Source organism: Thermobia domestica, chromosome 1 (assembly GCF_964235325.1).
Source record: "Thermobia domestica chromosome 1, izTheDome1.hap1.1, whole genome shotgun sequence".
NCBI classification, from domain to species: Eukaryota; Metazoa; Arthropoda; class Insecta; order Zygentoma; family Lepismatidae; genus Thermobia; species Thermobia domestica.
The window spans coordinates 183,159,412-183,179,970 of NC_137454.1; the positions used below are offsets into that span (position 1 = coordinate 183,159,412).

The window sequence follows — 20,559 nt, forward strand, 5'->3', positions numbered from 1 at the left end:
ATCTTATTATTTAGAGAAGCTTGTGATTCGTATTTGAAAATGGGCCATCGAATTTTAAGAGATTGTTTTTGGGTTTTCAAACTACAAACATAATATTAACAGTTTTAACTTATAGTAGCCCTGCTGATCCTGAATTTTTATTGGAAATTTTTATTGGAAATTTTTATTCAACATAAAAAGACTTACAATGTGAATGACAAATAATGTATCAATTATCATCTAGATCGTGTTAATTATATAGAGCTTTGAGGGAAAACTCCCTGTTGTTGAAGAGTTCTCCGTGTTTTGCTTATGAAGATGTATACGTTACTTGAATACATTAAAGAATTAGAACCTGATTTGATTTGAACTAGCCATTTTACTCATATTAAGTTTTAGTACATGGAAATGAGGAGCAGTCAGGATGTTAAAAGCCAAAAAACCTAAAGAATATATGGTACCTCTTAAGAGGTATCGCTCACAAAATGAACTCAAATATGTCCGTTGCAGGGTTTGGAGGTATGGAGATAATTGTATGGACAGTGGCAGAATTATTGGGCAAAAATTAAACGAATGTAACTTATCACAGAATAAAGGAGAAAATGATGTTTTTTGTACCAATTTCAGGGAATTAATTACACAAGATATGAAATAAAGTATTTTGTTCATACTTGTCACATTGTTTGAGAAATGTGACACAGAAGGGAGGAAATGTTGTTTTCGTTGGATATCACTGTTCAACAACGAAAATGTAAATTAAACAAAATCAGCTAATTCTTATTGATTTTTTGGTGCTGATCACAAATTTGAAAGTTATTTTCGAATATTAGCTCTACTTTTCGTTTTACAGGCATGTCTAATAATAACGCTTTAAAAATAAATATATTCGCTTCGTTTGGGGTAAAATGTTACACTGATCCGGCAACACTGGAGAAACTATATGAACGCTTGGTTTCATTGTGTTCCTTATCTCAGTAGTGTTCTGCTATTGTTATAAAAGACAGGTTTAGTGCAGTTATCAGCGTTTTGGGTGTGACGTTTGTGTAGTGCAGGACATAAAAATACAACTACAAGTACGCAAAAATACTGGTATTTCGAATGTATATTTTTAAATAGTTGTCGGAACTATTTCAAGTGACATTTTGAGGATTTCAATAAACAAAAATGCCGCGAAATTGTGTAAACAGTGCGGATAGCTTCTGCTACGTGTATGGGGAAGTGACATTTTCCTCACAAAAGCAGACTATAACACCACTAATAAGAAAAGCCTATCAATATTACTTTCGTTGTAAAATTGGAGACCAAGATAAATCTTGGGCACCCCACATTGTGTGTAACATTTGTGCCAGCAATCTAAGAAATTGGATTAATGGGAAGGGGCGCTCAATGCCTTTTGCAGTGCCCATGATTTGGAGGGAGCCAAGCGACCACATCAGAGACTGTTATTTTTGTATGGTTCCTTCCGTCAAGAATGGAATTTCCACGAAAAAGAAGCGGGCCTTGATCTATCCTAACATTCCTTCTGCAATGCGCCCTGTTCCACATGGAGAAGGACTACCTGTTCGTGACCCACCTAAAGAATACGATATTTTTTCTGATGATGATCAAGAAGTTGAAGCTCCTAAATCAAGTACTTCGAAGGACCCTACGTTTGTTGTAGAAGAACCTCCATGTGAACCACATAGACTTACTCAAGAGGAACTAAGTGATCTAATCAGAGACTTGGACCTCTCGAAAAGCAAAGCCGAAATTTTAGTGTCACGCTTAAAGCAATGGAATTTATTGCAGGAAAAAAGTAGATATTTCAGTGTATCGGAATAGGGAGAAGATGTTCACTTCATTTTTTACTATGGAAGACACACTTGTGGCATGTACAGATGTAAATGGTCTTATGAGGGCACTTAAAATTAATTACGAACCTACGGAGTGGAGGCTCTTTATAGATTCGTCCAAGGTGAGTTTAAAGGCAGTGCTTTTACATATTGGAAATGAACTTCCTTCAATTCCTGTAGGTTACGCAGTTCATATGAAGGAATCTTATGAAAACTTGAAACGTTTACTTCAAGCCGTTAAATATTACGATTTTCAGTGGCTCATTTGTGGTGACCTTAAAGTAATAGCACTGTAGCTAGGTATGCAGTTAGGGTATACAAAGTATTGTTGCTTTATATGTGAATGGGACAGTAGAGATCGTGGATCTCATTACCGCAAAAGTGATTGGAGTACCAGAGAAACTCTTCAGCCGGGAGTGAAAAAATGTGCAGCATGAACCACTGGTAGATCGTAACCGATTTTTGCTTCCCTCTCTACATATTAAATTAGGTCTTATGAAAAGGTTTGTTAAGAGCATGAACCAAGAGGATGAGGCCTATAAGTACCTAAGAGGACAATTCCCTCGATTAAGTGATGCCAAAGTTAAAGAGGGTGTTTTCATAGGGCCACAGATTAGGCAACTATTCAAAGATCACAAGTTCGACGAAATTCTCCAAGGTGAGGAGAAAGCTGCGTGGGAAAGCTTGAAGAGTGTTTGTTCACAGTTCTTGGGAAGACACCGAGCAACAAATTACAAACAACTGGTAGCAAAGTTGTTATTGTGCTACAAAAATCTTGGTTGCAATATGTCTCTGAAACTACACTTTCTTCATTCACATCTAGACTTCTTTCCCGAAGATTGTGGAGCAGTTAGTGACGAACATGGTGAGCGTTTCCATCAAGATATTGCAGCCATGGAGAAGAGATATGAGGGAAAATTGAGTTCTAATATATTGGCCGACTACTGTTGGACTATTGCAAGGGATGCTCCAGATGTAACCTACAAAATGCAAGGCAAGCGAAGACACTCAAAATAAAATAAACATAATCCTGTACGAGGAATCACTTGAAACTTTTGTCTATATTGCAGTGTAGTTCTTGCACAAAAAGGTATTTGTACATATTTTTCATGTTTTGATGTTAATACTGATTTTTATTACGGAATTGTTAATGTTTAACTTGAACACGGTTACTTTATTTTCTGTATCGCTGTGAAACTGGTATTTGCGCAATTTTGAAAAAGGAAGTACAAGGGTATTGGAAGCTATAGGTTAGGGTACTTCTTAACTCCCCAGCTTATCACATCACAGTGAAATAAATAAAAAAAGTGAAATGTAGGTTTTTACAAGGATTTTGCTTAAATGTTCTATAAATAATAATACATTTGTATATATACAGCTACTGTTGTACAAGGGCGTTTTTTTCACAACCTAAGCTAAGAAAATTCCTCTATTATCATTTCCCTTCATATTATGCTTAAATGAATGTGAAAATCACAATTTCAAAGAATTTACATAGTTTCGATCAAAATTTGTTGAACAGTGTATTTTAATTTTTAAGTGTTACGTGTATACCAGTAATTATAAATTACCATCAGACGTTTTGTCAATGTGATTGTAGAGTCAACAACAAATGATTTTTCCATTTGGTAAAATTTATTTTTGAAATAATTGTGGTATAGCTGGAACGTACAGAAAATTATATTCTTTTAATTTTACTGAAAACTGTCCTCAAATTGTCCTTCCATTCTGAAGTTATTTACGAAACTTATGTCTCTGATTGTACATTTGTTTAAGAGCTTCAAACAGTATCATAATTACTTCGATATCACTTCATAACAGAGACTGCTGTCTACGTGAAATATCAGATGTTCTCAGCTAAAACATTTCATTATAAGCATAAGAAATAACGGGATGAAATACATGTCTATTGAAATATTATAAGGACTGAAATAATTAAACTGCAAGCAAAGGGGAAGATACACATTATGTTTCATTGGAATACATTCAGATTTACGAAGTTTATCGTGGAACAGACGGACGGGTAGATACACATACGCGTTTTGAGTCGGATATACAAACTTGCTTACACTCATTTCAACTTTTCGAACGTCAACGTCACGTTTCTGTGTTATGTTTTAATTGAAAACAATGATTTTTATATACATGATACGACAAAGAAACTTGACAGCTATCAAATGGAAATTGTGACTAGACTGATTACTTCACATGAATTTTTCTTTCCAAATGGAATTATTGCTCAATGTTTAACTTACAACAATTAGTGTCATCACCGGTGCCGTTCTGAAAATTACATTTTCCAAATGATTTCCTCAAAATTCTTGAGAGATTCAACGATACATGGTTTCCTGAATGTCTCTTCTTTACGACACAATCTTTTAACGAAAGTAAGTATCCAACAACAATATTGTGCTGCGGCTTGAAACACTGTGACTCCGGTTAATGTTGAGTTGTGGGCTAAATACACGCTGAGTAACAATCATTGAATCATTAAAAGAAAAGATATCTGCGATAAATTCTCCATGTTCTAGTGTTCAACGTTTCATACAACTGAATTCATTTAAGGAGGTTACAATATGACAGTTACTTCCCTCCCAATCCACACGCCAATTAGTCTAACAAATTAAAAACAAAAGTTTCACTTACATTAAATGTGAATATGACTTTCAGACATTGAAGAAACACATGAAATAATGTAAACACATAATCATCAAATAGGTAGGTGCTACATGTTTTCTACCTAATTGTTGCAAGCCAAACATATTTAGTTTTAGTTCAATTGGTCAGTAAAGTATCATATGTAATATAATAAGTTTGGTTATAATTTCAATCATAAAACTGTCGTGTTTTTACGCTGCACTCCTTAGGCTAATTAAAATATGTTAGAGTAATAAGGATGAGAAAGCCAAGAGAACATGTAATAGATTTGTACCTTCAATTTATAGCGCCAATATGTCTCACAATTATGTTAAAATTTGGACAATATTCTTTAGGAATTGAACATATTTAAACTGACTTAGATACCTTACTAAAAATAATTGTTATTTAATTCCTAGGAGTATACTTTAAGTCCTCTTTAAAATGTGTAAATATGATACAAATGAAACAGTTCATTATGTTAGTGATAGACTTTAGCTACCTTTCTACGAAGTGTCGATTTTTCTTTGCAGCCTCTCCAATACCATGAAATGAGGTTCCTAACATAACATTTCTTAACCAATGAGTCATGTTTGGTTGCAATGACGATAATTTAACCTACAGAAAAATATATTACAACATATTGAAAAACGAATAAACATAGTTTACTTAAACAACATAAAATGTAACAATTATAATGTTAAATGTTGTATCTAATGTTTTATAGCTAGTTGAGGATTTTTTGTAATTTGTATAAACTTTCGAAATTCTTAGACCTCGATAAACAAGTAAAGATTGCACAGTTTAAATGTCAAAGAATGTTACCAATTCTGCGAGTGACAACGGACAGTTGTTACATAGTTCAAATCAGCATGTTCTTATGAAGCTTAATGCTGCCTAAGGAATAACAATTGTCATACAAGTAAAAATTATTGATATGGTGATGTGGGATTTGCCATTCTTTTTTACATCGTAGCTACATAAGATATGGACTACAGTTTAACAATGAGTTTGAACTACATGGTTGACGACCGTAATAGAACACCGAAGGTGCGTGTACTAATATCCTGATACGGTAACCATCAGGAAACTATGGTAGTGATGGAATATGTTCTATCAATTCTAGGTTAATACTACTCGTACTAAATGAGAAATCATACCGGATTTTCAGTAAGCTTCTGCATTCGTCTTCGAAGAGAGTGGAAGAACAAAAAATCAGAATAAGGATTGGAATATTGAATATTAGATCTTAAATGGAAAGAACAGGAAGTTTATTCATCTAATGCCATGGAGAAAAATGAAAACCCAATATTTAAAAGAGACATGGAAACAATATGAGTTGAGTTGAGTTGATTTTGAGTTTATCGTCCCGTTCAGCAGCGAGGCTATATGAGACGTGGGACTACTGATTAACGTGGAATCCGAACCGCATGAGCTCCCGCCGGGAATCGAACCCGGGTCTCCCACGCCAAAGGCGCTTACGCTAACCGCTTAGCCACGAAGGAGCTCATGGAAACAATATGAAACAAAAGAAATGATCAAAGAATGGAAGCTTCTTTAAAGTAGAACAAATGGAAGAGAGAAGGAAGGAGTTGGAATTGTTGTGGCAAAGACGTTAACATTAGAAAGTTTGTGACCACTTAAAGCGAAATGTCATCCAAATTGAGCCTGTTAATTGTTTCTTGAATACAAGTGTTTCTGCCGCTTGTATTCACTTATTTTTTGTCACATTATTGAATAAATATTTTATTGTGACACAATAACGCATTCATTATTTTTTGTTCAATATGAAATAACGGACTAAAATTGACACATTCATTCTTCTTAACAGCATTTACTTTTCAAGTATGTATTTATTTTATAAAATGAAACATGTCGAAATCGTTCTTATCCTTAACTAAGTTATACATTGTATGAAATATACAAATAGTAAAACTTTGACACAAAGCGAAAACTGTATTTGGGAACCAGAAATTTGCCTTCTTTCCAGCCTTTGAAAGAAATCTTTTACAACCATATTGTTTTTGAGTCATTTGTTTCCAATAATTAGTTTGGAGTGTCGCGATTAGAATACGTGTAAAAGATCTGTGCTGTACACTGTTTACATATACAGACCTTTTCCAGATATAATATTAATTACTTGTTTTTGCCCCTAGAGTAGCTTTATTTTCCCTGACATCGTTTATGTCTCTCACATCTTTCTATTTTTCCTTATAAATGAGCAATTACAGTAGCTCGTGCAGTTGCAGTTTTTAATTTCAATGCATTTGTCCGTAAAATCTTCATCTAAACGTGGAGGTGCATGTCGAAATTTGTCACAAGGTTATACAGAAGTAATATATATATATATATATATATATATATATATATATATATATATATATATATATACTGACAATTTCGAGGTCAAATCACAAGGAATGTCTGGATTGTACTTCCATGGTATATTCCCTCTCCATTTGATTTCCAATATCTATGTTGTATTTAGTTGTGTTACATTTTCAATATTATCATAAAGGTTCTCTGATTAGGTTTAATACTACTTTGCTACTCACTTCTTCTTGTGATTCCTTTAGTCAAATCTGTTCTTACTGTCTAGCTCTGTTACAATACCAACAAAAATGTTGTCCTTCATGTTATATATTGCGTAAATATACACAGACATTTTGAAGGACACATTTTTCGTCCACAAGTAGATGGATCGATTGTTTGCTTAGTGATGTAACTCGAAAATGAAATTTTTCAGGAGAGAATTCTCAAATTCAGTAAAGAAACAGTAACTAATGGACAACTGAAGGGCCCCTCTGCAATAAAAAGGTAAGTCGAGTTCCCTCGATTCCTCGTAAAACATAGATTCAGAAGGCGTGTGGACTTACTTTCCTTTTCAGTTGCCTCTAGTGCGTATTCGAAGCGTCTGTTGTGAGAAAAACACAATTCATATGCACCTTGCACATTGCAGTTTTCTAACTCAAAACTTCATTTTTCACTTTCCTTGTTATTGCAGAGGAACCTTCAATTGTTATTTCTTTCAAGGTTGTATCCAAATTCATAATGATGGAATTTATTCTCCACTACTGATAGTGAATGACATTCTTTTGAAGCGATTTACATGAGATGTTGAAATTCAAAATTCTCTTCTGGCAATTTTTCAATTTTAGAGCTAGATCAATTGGAATCCAAATGGTGCATGTAACTACTAGATAAATAGCTATGTCTATGTTTGGTGAATAATTCAGTTCTAGAATAATCATAGACCATCTTCAACATTAGCGGACAAAGAATGTTGATATTTTTAAGCGGCTACTTGTTTCCAAATGAATAAAACTTATAAAATCCCATCGTGATATTAATCAAACTTGAGGTACGCGAAAGGATGAAAAAATAGAATTGTGCCAAAAATGACCCATTTGTGGTTTTAGTGTTAAAACTGGAGTGTGCGAGGCGGAGAAGAAGACAATTAGATCATGATCATTAAACTCGAGTTGGAAGAAAATTTGTACATTGTAATATGTGCCAATTCCACTTAAGTAGAATGCTAGAAAGAAACAAAATAAAACTTTGGATAGGGCTAGAGTAGATATTAAGAGAAGTACCTGAGTACGCAAGATTATATATTGGAGGCGCCATAAATGGGCATAAATAGGAAGAACAAAGAAGAAGAAGAAGAAGAAGAAAAAGACGAAGAAAGAGGTATATGAAGTAGAGCTTTGGGAAAACAATGTATACAGTTTAATGCTCAAGGAATAATATACCAAGTAATTGGATTCAATGCGGCTATATTGATCAATTATTTCGAGAAGGGACAGCCAGATTCTAATTTATGAGAATGGGAAACATTTGAAGAATAGCAATATGGTAAATGGAGGATGTATAGGTTACAATATAGACTGTTTGCAGCCGACTGTGAAATTATAGCGGACACACATCCCAAACAGAGAAGATAGAGGAAATAGAATGAAATAATGAATATTAGAAGAACAGGACGTAGTAAATGAGTTCATGGCAAAAAGTTTTACAACCAATAGAAATGGTAGAAGATGTGCACATTTTGTAAAAGTTTACTAGTCACTACATGTGAAAAATCTGAGAAGTGCTGCAGAAAACAACGGAAAACGACTACACCAAGAATAAAAAACATCCTGGTGAAACAGTGAAGAGCAGGTGACAATAAAATATAAGAAAAATATGGGGAAAAGAAGAGATGGACATGTAGAAGGGAAGACGAGGAAGCATACAAGGTAGCAAATAGGAGAGCGTCCTAAAGAACGGTAGCAATAACAAAAGCAAAGACAACAGACGAAGGGTATGTAGGTCATGAATGGAAATACTTATAAAGACAAACAATGCGAACATCCAAAGAAATGATTACTTTCTTTTAGCCTAGCTGGCATAACCGTTGGACATAAAACTTAAAAAAGATTTAATTTCATTTCATTTCATACAAATGAAGTAACAAACCATCCACCGACATCGCATCAATCAAGCAGATAAATTTCAAAAATTACAGCTGAAGATCCGGGGCTAATTGTTGAGCGTAATTTTAAAATATATTAAATGAGAACCAGAGAAGAAAATATATGAAAATTAAGTAGCAGCAGAAAGATAGGTTAAAGAACGCAATGTAGAAGGGAAGGCACAATCATAGAAATGCAAAACAAGAAACCTTGTAATAGAAGTTTGAATAAGAGTCAATAAAGAATAAAAATATATCATGAGTTATTTTACGACAATTTTGGAAGGAGGATAACCTACTAGATAAATGGAGAAAACGCAAACTAAGTTATAAAAGTAAAGATTGTGTACAAGACTGTGGAATACATATAATAATTAAATTAGTGTATCGTACCATGAAGATCTGGAAATGCAATAGTGGAAGGAAGGATGCGACAAGAGATTAATTTGCAACCAACAGCTTCGTTTCATCCCAGGAAGAGTAACATGTGACACAATCTTTGAGTTAAAGCTATACATGGAACTGCGCAGCGAAATGCAATCCGAGTTTCGTATTTATAGGCTTGAATAAAGGGCACTGCAAAACGCACAAACAAGAACTACGATGATGAATGACAGAGAAGGTTTCTGAGAAACTTTTACCATTGGTAAGGAACAGAAGTAAAAGAACAGAGACCCAAGGGAAAAGTAGTGTGCATACGACAGAAGTTTTCTTTGGAGTATTTAGTTTGGTCAGGGATCAGCTGTCAGTCCATTTTTGTTCAATTTGGTGATGGGTGTGTAGGCAAACGATGTAAAAATGAGAGTACGTGGAGTATGCTGTTCGTGAATGATGTTACATACGAAACATCCAAGGATAAGTAGAGTAGAAAATGGATACATGGAGAAGCTTTGGAAGAGAGGAATGAGGGTTCAAGATGAAAGACAGAATCTTTTGCATTGAACAAAAAAAAAGTTTCCTATGTTTGATAAAGAGATGGTACGACCAAACTCGGAATTTAAGAATCTTCCTCGACGAGTATGCATGGTAACATACAGAAAACCAATACTGAATACAGTCTGGCTGACTAAAGGTTAAGAAAGATGCTTTGTAAGATGAAAATAAGTTGCAGGTTACAAGGTAGTATTTACAAAGCGTATATGTACCTAACAAGATCGGAAATGATGTATAACAAGGAAGAATGATGGCAGTGAAGAAACGACGACAACGTGGAAAAGGAATTGAACAAGTGGAAGTAACAAGGGGATTAAAAGGTTAAGACCCAAGTTGAGACGTAAGGATAAAATGTGAATTGTAACATGTCACTCTGTTACTTACCTTTTTCCCAAAAAAGGTTGTAACATTATTATTATTATCTACATTCATTCTCTTTTGAGTGTGCGATAAAATAGTTTCATTTGTTAGACCTAACTTTTGAATACAGTGACTCTAGTAGTGACTGCAGTGATTTCAGCCAGCACTTGAGTTATCCTGATTAGATGTGTGCTGGAAACGTACTCGATAAAACTTTGTAATAGTAAAGTGTCTCTATATAACGTACGTGATAGCAATTTGGTAAATTATTTATTTAAATGGTTTTATGTCTATAACCAGCGAGTTCAATTCTATATTATAAGCTGTGGATTTCGTTCCTTAATTACTAGTCTGGTGAGTTGTTTAATTTTCTTTCATAAGTTTAAACGGGTTCATAAATGTTCTAATGGAGACTTAAATATGCATTTTAATGGGATATAACAATCTTTGGATTAGTCATACTTGTAATTTCCTATAGATATATACGTTAAAGAACGCGGTATTATTATTCAAATTGTTTCAGGTCGTTGTGTTCCATGATTAAGTCGAGTTTTATTGAGACAAATATTAAATTCATTTGTATTTTGATTCAAATGTGATCAATTAGTAGGAGTGAGCTTAAAGAATTGTGAGTAATTTTGTAAAAGCTGATTGAATTTTGTTATAAAGACCAATTTACTAAATCATTAACTTGTCATTTAACTACACTACTCTAGCAACCTTGACCTGTTAATAGTTCTATTTGAAGATGCTGCTGACCTAAATCCTAGCATCAATCTAAGCATTATTGTTCCCCTTAGAATTATTACCAATCTCGCACTAATTAACTGCTACAGTGGCTCAATAAAGAAGTCGGACATATACATATTCACACATTCCAAGAGAGAATGGACACTCCAAAAGTACGCTTCAGAGAACAAAATATATATTTCAATTACTCTATATCATTTACTTATGGAAAATGGAAACATCATTAACAAAACTCAATTTCATTACTACAAAAAATACAAAAATGTGAAAACACAGCTAAAATCCATGCCAAAAAAGAACTCGGACAGGTAGCACCACTCTCTTTCTTTTCGGGCTTAATAGGAGAATTTCCATGAGTTTGTCTACTTGACAGTTTTAGGCGTCCAAGTGAAACGAGTTGAAGCCGCACTGTTTGTACGTAGGTAAAGCTGTGTGTTTAAAATTTAAAATGGGAAGTCAACGTGGGGAAACTTCTTTATCAGTAAGAGAACTTATTTTAAAATATTATACAGAGGGAAAATCAGTTCGTGATATGTGGAAATAGTAAATAGGTCACACTCCCCAGTTCATGATATTATTAGACGTTTTAAATCAACAAAATCAGTGTAAAATACACCAAAAAGTCGTAGACCTAGAGTGTTTTCAAAGTCAGATTAGCGATGGATTGTACTATAGGTTAATAAAAACTCCAAGATAAGGTCCTAAGCTGGCCAAAGAAGTATGAGAACATCTTAATAAAAGTCTGCATCCCGAAACGATAAGATTGGTTTTAAGAAGAAGCACTTTACATGGAAGAGTAGCCTGTAGAAAACCGTTCGTGAGCAAGTGCAATAGACAAAAGAGAGTTAGTTTTGCAAAAACTTATAAAAATAAAGATTTTTCATTTAGGAGCACTGTGTTTTCGTGGACGAAATCAATTTTAATTTGTTCAGCTCAGATAGTCAATCTTATACCTGGCGAAAACCTAATGAAGAACTCCGAGAGAGTAATCTATGATTTACTGTGAATAATGGAAATGGTTCGGTAATGGTTTTGAGCTGTATATCCGTGCTGGTTCAGGTATAAACTTGTGTAATCGATAGAATTATGGACCAAACGAAGTATTTAAACATTCTGAAGCAAATTTTGGTACAAAATGCTGAAACATTGGGAATAACGGAGAACTTCCAATACTAACAGGATGAGGATCCTAAGCACACCGCACTGAATGTGCGCTTGTAGCTACTGTATAATTGTCCGCATGTGCTGAAAACACCTCCGCAATCTCCTGATATTGACGTCATTGAGCACTTATGGGCTTATTTGGAAAACCAGTTAAAATATCATACTATTAGAGCAAAGGAAGTCTTGGATACAGCGCTTCAAACTGAATGGGCAAAATGTTATACTTCCTTCTGCACAAAACTTGTAAAATCGATGAACGGAAGATTGAACACGATCCTGAAAAATAAAGGATTGACAACAAAATATTAAAAATTTCTAATAATAGTCTAAAATTTTGTTAAACATTGTGTCCGAGTTCTTTTTTGACATGGATTTACGCCATGTTTTCACTTTTGGTGTTTTTTATAGTCATCAAATTGAGTTTTGTCATTGATGTTTCTATTTTTCAGAAGTAAATAATATAGAGTAATTAAAATATATTTTTTGTTCTCTGAAACATACTCTTGGAATGTTTATTCTTTCTTGCAATGTTTAAGTATGTATATGTCCGACTTCTTTGTTGAGCCACTGTATATATTGGTTCTCAAATGTGTGCGGGTCTCAATTAGTGGGAGGGCCGTATCGAGTAACGCCCTACTTTGTAAAAAGAAACGTTACACAGAATTTCCAGCACACATCCCACTTCGTTGCTTAGGTCAGGAGAAAAATTATTGTTACAAATTTCAGACTTTAGTAAAAATATGTAATACTAGATGCCGTAAAACAAATTATTTTAGGGAATATTAGACTTTTCCTTAATGAAGGCTTTGAGGTGTTAATAATTACTTATTTTGTAATATCCTGTTGTTTAAATTGTGAGTTAATTTTTGGGTATTATATCAAATTGCAGCGTGTGGGAGATAGACCTATCAGGCCTCAGTCGTTTCCAAATGGAGAAACCAGAATAGTAAAACATCCTGTAGATTATTGTATTTATCGTGTTTTGAGAGTAGCCCTGTTCGTGGCATAAATGTTGAATCCAGAATGTTTAACACAAATGATCAGTTTGTGGACACTATTGAATATCGCAATATAGCTCATTCACGATCTTTATCTACCAAAGTCGCACGAGCAGGTGGTAGGGAACGAGATAAGGACACGGAAGTAAAATCAACATGTTCTGTGTCTGTACAAACGAGTACATCTGACGAACTCACTGGTTTAGAGGAAAAAGAAAAAAGAGTGGGAGAACACTTCAGCGAGTAAACAGCTGATTTTCGTAAACCATTCTTTTGCGATTTAAATAAAATAACAGTGAATGCAGCTAGTGCTGATTTTAATGAGGACTTGAAAAGTGTACTATTTGGTGACGAAAACAATTATTTAAGTTTGTTCAAATTTTTGTGTGCGGTGTTTGATATTATAGATCAGGATGTGTACCCGATCCATGCTGCAATCATTGGGGTTTTGGGCAAGTCTTCGACTCGATTGCACGCTAAAATATTGGAATTGTATTATTTAAGTTCAGACTGGGTATTCATTAGTAATAATATTATAGAGGAATTAATGCCAGATTTAGGAAAAATGGATATTGAAAACAGGTTTATTAACAAATTACAACAGCCACATGAAAATACTCGGCAATACATACATAGTGTAAAGAAAGGATATTTATTGTTGTTTGGAAGGTTCGATTATGAGAGGAAGGTGCTGCGGGTTGTGCTTCGAGGGATGAGGTCACAGGTTCGTTATGAACTTTTTCGTGGGAATTTACCTAATATTTTAGAGGAGTTGTTGTCCTTTGTGAAAGGCTATGCACTACAATGACGGGATTTATTAGTGTACGCTAGATTTACGTCGAAGAATGTTGTAGGAAAGAAACCTAAACAGTGTTATGGTTGTTTTGGAAATCATCTTTATAAAAAGTGTCCATTAAAATATGAAGGAAACGAACCTATTTTGAGCCGGGCTCGGAATAAACCTAACTCTGGGATTCGGCGCTCAAGGCCACTGGTGCAGTTTACGCGACCAGTAATATCGTCGGAGATTAATGTAAAAAAACAGACTGATAGCTACCTGATACCGCCTTAAGCGATAAAAATGTTGTTGCTGTTTTTGTGTGTGGGTTTATTATGGGGAAAAGACAATTTGGGAGTATAGATTCTTGTGCCTCTATTTCAATGTTGCATAAACATAGTTTTCTTCATTGAAATGGAACTTTACCTCGTCCACTGCAAATTAGGAAGGAACATTTCAGTGGCATTGGGGTAGATAATAAAACCATGGAGTTTAGTGCGACTGTAATAGTGCCCATTAAGTTTCGCTTTAAAGTTTACCATTTAAAGTTATTTTTTTTTAGTTGAAAACTTAAAACCAGTGTTTATAATAAGAATATGGGAACTTCGACAGATGAAAGCCAATTTGGAAATAGTTGCTCATAAATTATTTTTTAGTTTAGAAGGAAGATAGTTTGTCCCTCTAACTTATAATCCTTCTCCTTCCCCCAAAAGGATGAAAGTGATCCTACTTCCAGTTTTGCTTTTCATAGTGGTCGAAACGAAGGGGACGAGACAGAGAAACGGGGAAGTGTTCTTCAACGTACCAGTCTGCAACGTAAACATACTCGACAACGTCAACAACATAAGGGCGGTTCTGGGGCACGTCAACAAGCACAAAAGTCGACTGATGGGAGTTTACAAACTACAGTAAGGGTGGCAAATGCTTTTGTTAACCCGTTTATGGTGGATCCCAAGTTTATGGAGCAAGATGCTTAATTACAAAGGTGTGTAGACAATTTAGTGGCTGAGTATTCTGATGTATTTACTAATAAAATAGGTTGTATTAAAATGTAACATATGATATACAGTTGAGTGATGAAACTCTGATTAAGCAAAAAGTATATCCTCTTTCTAGGAGTGATCAAATTAAAATGGATGCTATTTTAGATGATTGGCTTGAGATGGGTATTATACGTCCGAGTACGTTGGCTTGTGCATCATCTTGTTTTTTGGTGAACAATAAATCGGGAGATAAGCTCTTAGTTATTAATTTCCAAAAAGTAAATGAAAGATTACATGTTAATCCACAGTATACTCCTCGAATAGAAGAAGTAGTATGTGAATTATCTTATGGTACGGTTAGATCGTCCTTGGACATTAGGAAAGCATATTTACAAGTAAAATTGACTGATAGATTATCTAAATTCACTGCTTTACTTACACTGTGGGTTGTTTCAATTTTCCGTTTTATCATTTTTTAGCTAGTGGTAGTCATGTATTATCTAAGGTAATAACAGATATTTTGTATCCGTTAAAATCAGAAGGGGTACAATATTTTTTGATGATGTCGCCTTGTTTACGCCGACAATTGAACAGCATAAAACTATTTTAGAAAAGGCGTTAAGTAAATTTCGAGATGCTGGTGTAACCTTATCTGTTAGTAGGTCTACATTATTTCAAACTAAATTATCTTACCTGGGCTATATCATTGAAGGGAATGATATGTATATGGATCCTAGCCGTTTAGAAATAATCCACCGGTTACCTCCACCGAAGTCTAGGAAGGGAATGTTATCTCTGTTATCATTTTTAAATTATTATTCTCGATTCGTTCCAAATTTTCAAGAAGTTGTTGAACCTATTAGTCGATTAAGGTCTTCTAGGGTAAATTTTGAATGGTATTTAGAAAAAGAGGTTGCTTTTTAGAAAATTAAAGAAATATTCTAGACTCTTATATAGTTCTTCGTTTACTAGATTTAAATAAAAAGTTCATTGTGTCACCTGATGCCTGTACTCGAAGTTTACGGGGGACGTTAGAACAATACGATGATACAGAGGTTCTCAGACCAATTATGTATTTTTCGAGAAAGTTTAGAAATCATGATTTTAATAAACCAATTTACGTTTTCTAACTTCAAGCGGCTGTGGAATCGATGGAAAGATTTAAACCATTTTTGCATTCAAAATTTGAGTTGCGGATTGATAAGCAAGGTCTCGCTTATCGGATTAGAAATACTAGAAAGATAAATAAATATGGTGGCTTATTATATCGATTATTTGGATTTAATTTCGAGATAAAAGATGTACCTGGAATTTTAAATCTTCCTTCGGATTTTATTTCTAGAATCCATGATACAGAAAATTCTGAACCAGTAGAACTGGAACAACCTTGGTCAGAGCAGGTAACAAATTACTGTAAGGTTAATTTATGGAGTCTTCCATTTGCAAATGTTTCAGTGTATGAACCTCAAAGAAAAGATGTAGAATTAGGTAAATTAATACAGCAACTTGAATCAGGAGTAAATTTCCCAGGACATAAATTAGTTAAAGGTATATTATGTAAACATACGAGAGCAGTTAGAAATCCCTATAAATTTTGTTTGCCTAAATCCTTAGTAAATTCAATTATTGAATACTATCATTCCTATTTACTTATTTACTTCAAGCAACCAAGTCCTCTCCAATGATTAAAGCAAGTAAATGATGATAGAAGAATTGGTTGAATGAAATGTGGGAGGAAGCAGAAGTACCCTGAGAAAATCCACGGATACGACCTTGTCCACTACAAACATACTAGGCCGGGAATCGAAACTATACGGAACCAATCCTCCAGAGAAAGGGGTCCACCACTGCGCTACCGCGCCCCAAGATTAAAGAGTCAATTATAATAGAAAAATTGGTGGAATAAAAAGTGGGAAGAAGTGAGAGTACCCTTAGAAAACCCATGGATACGATCTTCTCCACCACAAACTTACTTGACCCACCAGAGGAAGCGCTCTACCATTGAGACACCGCGCCCAGTGATTGAACAAGTCAATGATAATAGAAGAATTGGTGGAATGTGATGTGGGAGGAAGGGGGAGTACCCTGACAAAACCCATGGATACGATCTTGTCAACCTCAAACTTACTAGCCCGGGGATCGAAACAGTAAGGACCCCACGTACAAGATAAAGCGTTCTACCACTGAGCCACCGTGCCCAATGATTGAAACAAGTCAACGATAATAGAGGAATTGGCGAGATGAAAAGTGGGAAGAAGCGGGAGTACCGTGAGAAAACCCAAGGATACGATTTTGTCCACCACAAAATTAATTAGAACACCAGAGAAAGCGATCTAGCACTGAGTCACTGCGCCGAATGATTGAACCATGTCAATGATAATAGAAGAATTGGTGGAATGAAATGTGGGAGAATGCGGGAGTACCCAGACAAAACCCACACATACGATCTTGTAGACCACAAACTTACTTGGCAAACCAGAGGAAGCGCTCTACCACTGAGCCGCCGCGCCCAATTATTAAACCAATTCAATAATAATAGAAGAATTGGTGGAATGAAATGTAGGAGGAAGCGGGGGTACCCTTACAAAACCCACGGATACGATCTTCTCCAGCACAAACGTACTTGGCCCACCAGAAGAAGCGCTCTACCACTGAGCCACTGTGCCGAATGATTGAACCATGTCAATGATAATAGAAGAATTGGTGGAATGAAATGTGGGAGGAAGCGGGAGTACCCAGACAAAACCCACAGATACGATCTTGTACACCACAAACTTACTTGACCCACCAGAAGAAGCGCTCTACCACTGAATCACGGCGCCCAGTGATTAAGGTAGGTCAATGATAATAGAGGAATTGGGGGAAGGAAAAGTGGGAAGAAACGGGAGTAAACCCACGGATACAATCTTTTCCACCACAAACGTAATTAGCCCACTAGAGGAAGTGCTCTAGCACAGCCACTGTGCCCAATGATTTGAGCAAGTCAATAATAGTAGAAGAATTGGTGGAATGAACAGTGGGAGGAAGCGAGAGTACCCTGAAAAAACCCACAGTTACGATCTTGTACACCACAAACTTACTTGACCCACCAGAAGAAGCGCTCTACCACTCAGTCACGGCGCCCAGTGATTAAGGTAGGTTAATGATAATAGAGAAATTGGTGGAATAAAAAGTGGAAAAAATGGGGAGAACCCTGACAAAACCCACGGATACGATCTTCTACATTACAAACTTACTTGGCGCACCAAACAAAGCGCTCTACCACTGAGCCACCGCGTACAATGATTAAAGTAAGTCAATGATAATAAATACATTAGTGGAATGAAATGTGGGAGGAAGCGAGAGTACCTTGACAAAACCAACGGATACGATCTTGTAAAACAAAAACTTACTTGGCCCACCAGAAGAAACGCTCTACCACTGAGCCACCGCGCCCAATGATTAAACCAAATCATTGATAATAGAGGAATTGGTAGAACGAAAATGGGAAGAAACGGGAGTAACGTATGTAAACCCACGGATACAATCTTGTCCACCGCAAAGTTAATTAGCCCACCAGAGGAAGCGCTCTTGCACTGAGCCACTGCGTCCAATGATTGAAGTAAGTCAATAATAATAGAAGAATTGGTGAAATGTAATGTGGGAGAAAGCGGGAGTTCCCTGAGAAAACCCGGAGATACGATCTTGTACACCACAAACTTAGTTGGTCCAGCATAGAGAACGTTGTACTAGTGAGCCACTGCGCCCAATGATTAGAGAGAAAGTCCATGATAATAGAAGATTAGGTGGAACGAAATGTGTCAGGAAGCGGGAGTACCCTGACAAAACCCACGGATACGATCTTGTCCATTACAAACGTACTTGGCACACCAAACGAAACACCCTACCAAGAACCCACCGCGTCCAATGATTAAGTACGTCAATGATAATAGATGAATTGGTGGAATGAAATGTGGGAGTAAACGAGAGTACCTTGACATAACCCATGGATACTATCTTGTAAACCACAAACTTACTTGGGCCATCAGAGGAAACGCTATACCACTGAGCCACCGAGCCCAATGATAAAACCAAGTCAATGATAATAGAGGAATTGGTGGAACGAAAAGTAGGAAGAAACCGGAGTACCCTAAGTAAACCCAAGGATACGATCTTCTCCACTGCAAACTTAATTATCCCACCAGAGAAAGCGCTCGACCAGTGAGCTACCGCGCACAATGATTGAAGCAAGTCATTGATAATAGAAAAATGGTGGAATGAAATGTGGGAGGAAGCGGGAGTATCCTGAGAAAACCCACGGATACGATCCTGTTTACCACACAATTGGCTGGGGAACGAAACAGTAAGGACCCCACGCACAAGACGAAGCGCTCTACCACTGAGCCACCGTGCTCAATGAATAAAGTAAATCAGTGATAATACAGGGATTGGTGGAAGGAAAAGCGGGAAGAATCGGGAATACCCTGAGAAAACCCACGTATTCGTTCCTGTCGTAACACAACTTACTTGACTGCGGGTCGGAAAATTAAGGACCCAACGCACGAGAGGAAGCGCTTTACCACTGAGCCACCGCGCCCAATGATTAAAGCAAGTCAACGATAATAGAAGAATTGATGGAATGCACGTGACAAGAAGCGGGAGTACCATGAGAGATCCTACGGATAAGATTTTGTCCACCGCAAACTTACTTGGCCGGTTTCGAAACAATAAAGACCCCACGCACCAGAGTAAGCGGTCTACAATTGAGCTACCGCGCCCCACAACAAGAACAAGAAAATTGGAAGTTACTAGGAAACATTATAAGAAGAAATATCTTTCAATGGTAAAGACCACTGCCCGATGATCGTCTTTTAATAACTCCAATGAGTAGTAAAGACTGATACGTCCCTCTCCTATTATGTCTTTTTAAAACCATATACGTTATCCGGATATTACCCTTTATTCATCATCCGGATGTAATCAGTTATCCGAATGTTCTATTATCCAGACATTATCCTCTATCCTAATTTTATAAATTATCCGCATAAATCCATTATCCGAATATTATCCGACATTCAGATATTATCCGTTATCCGTCATCCGGATATCATCCGTTATCCAGATCTTATCCGTCATCCGTTATCCGGATATTATCCGTCAGCCGCATATTATTTGTCATCCGTTATCCGGATATTAACTGTTATCCGTAATTCATTTTGTTATCCGTCAACCGGATATTGCAAATCTGGATAAGTTTCTATGCAATATCAGAATAAAAAATTATCCAGTTGTGGCCAGTGATGAAAATTTTCAGATTCATATAAACATACTCCACTTATTCCTACATCGTTGTTTATTCGAGATGTGAGGTGGAAAATTTTCTTCTATATTTTTCCGGAAAATTTTCCGTTCTTAACAGATATCAGTGATTAATTAACAATTCGTCAGTATTCATAAAATTGATTGAATTCATATATAGAAATGCTAAAAAATGAAAGATAGTTTCAAGAATCTGAAAATTTTCATGGCTCAGACAATTTTCAGTACGATGTTGGAACTATTGGAACAATTTTTCATTAATCGAAAAATCGTCTGTCTTGTATAATGAAAATTTCCCGGAAAATTTTCCGATTTATAAACACACACTCCACTTATTCCTACATAGTTGTTTAGTTGAGAGATGTGAGGTGGAAAAAATTCTTCTATATTTTTC

General features: G+C 35.8%; 1 protein-coding gene across 1 annotated transcript in view; it reads right to left on the reverse strand.

Annotated features, from left to right (window-relative positions):
- LOC145674725 (uncharacterized) overlaps positions 1–20,559 on the reverse strand; it is a 164,756-nt gene that overhangs the window by 55,093 nt on the left and 89,104 nt on the right. The window contains exon 2 of the mRNA XM_081744963.1: positions 4,951–5,066. Coding sequence (XP_081601089.1) covers positions 4,951–5,066 — 116 coding nt within the window. The remainder of the gene's footprint in view (positions 1–4,950; positions 5,067–20,559) is intronic.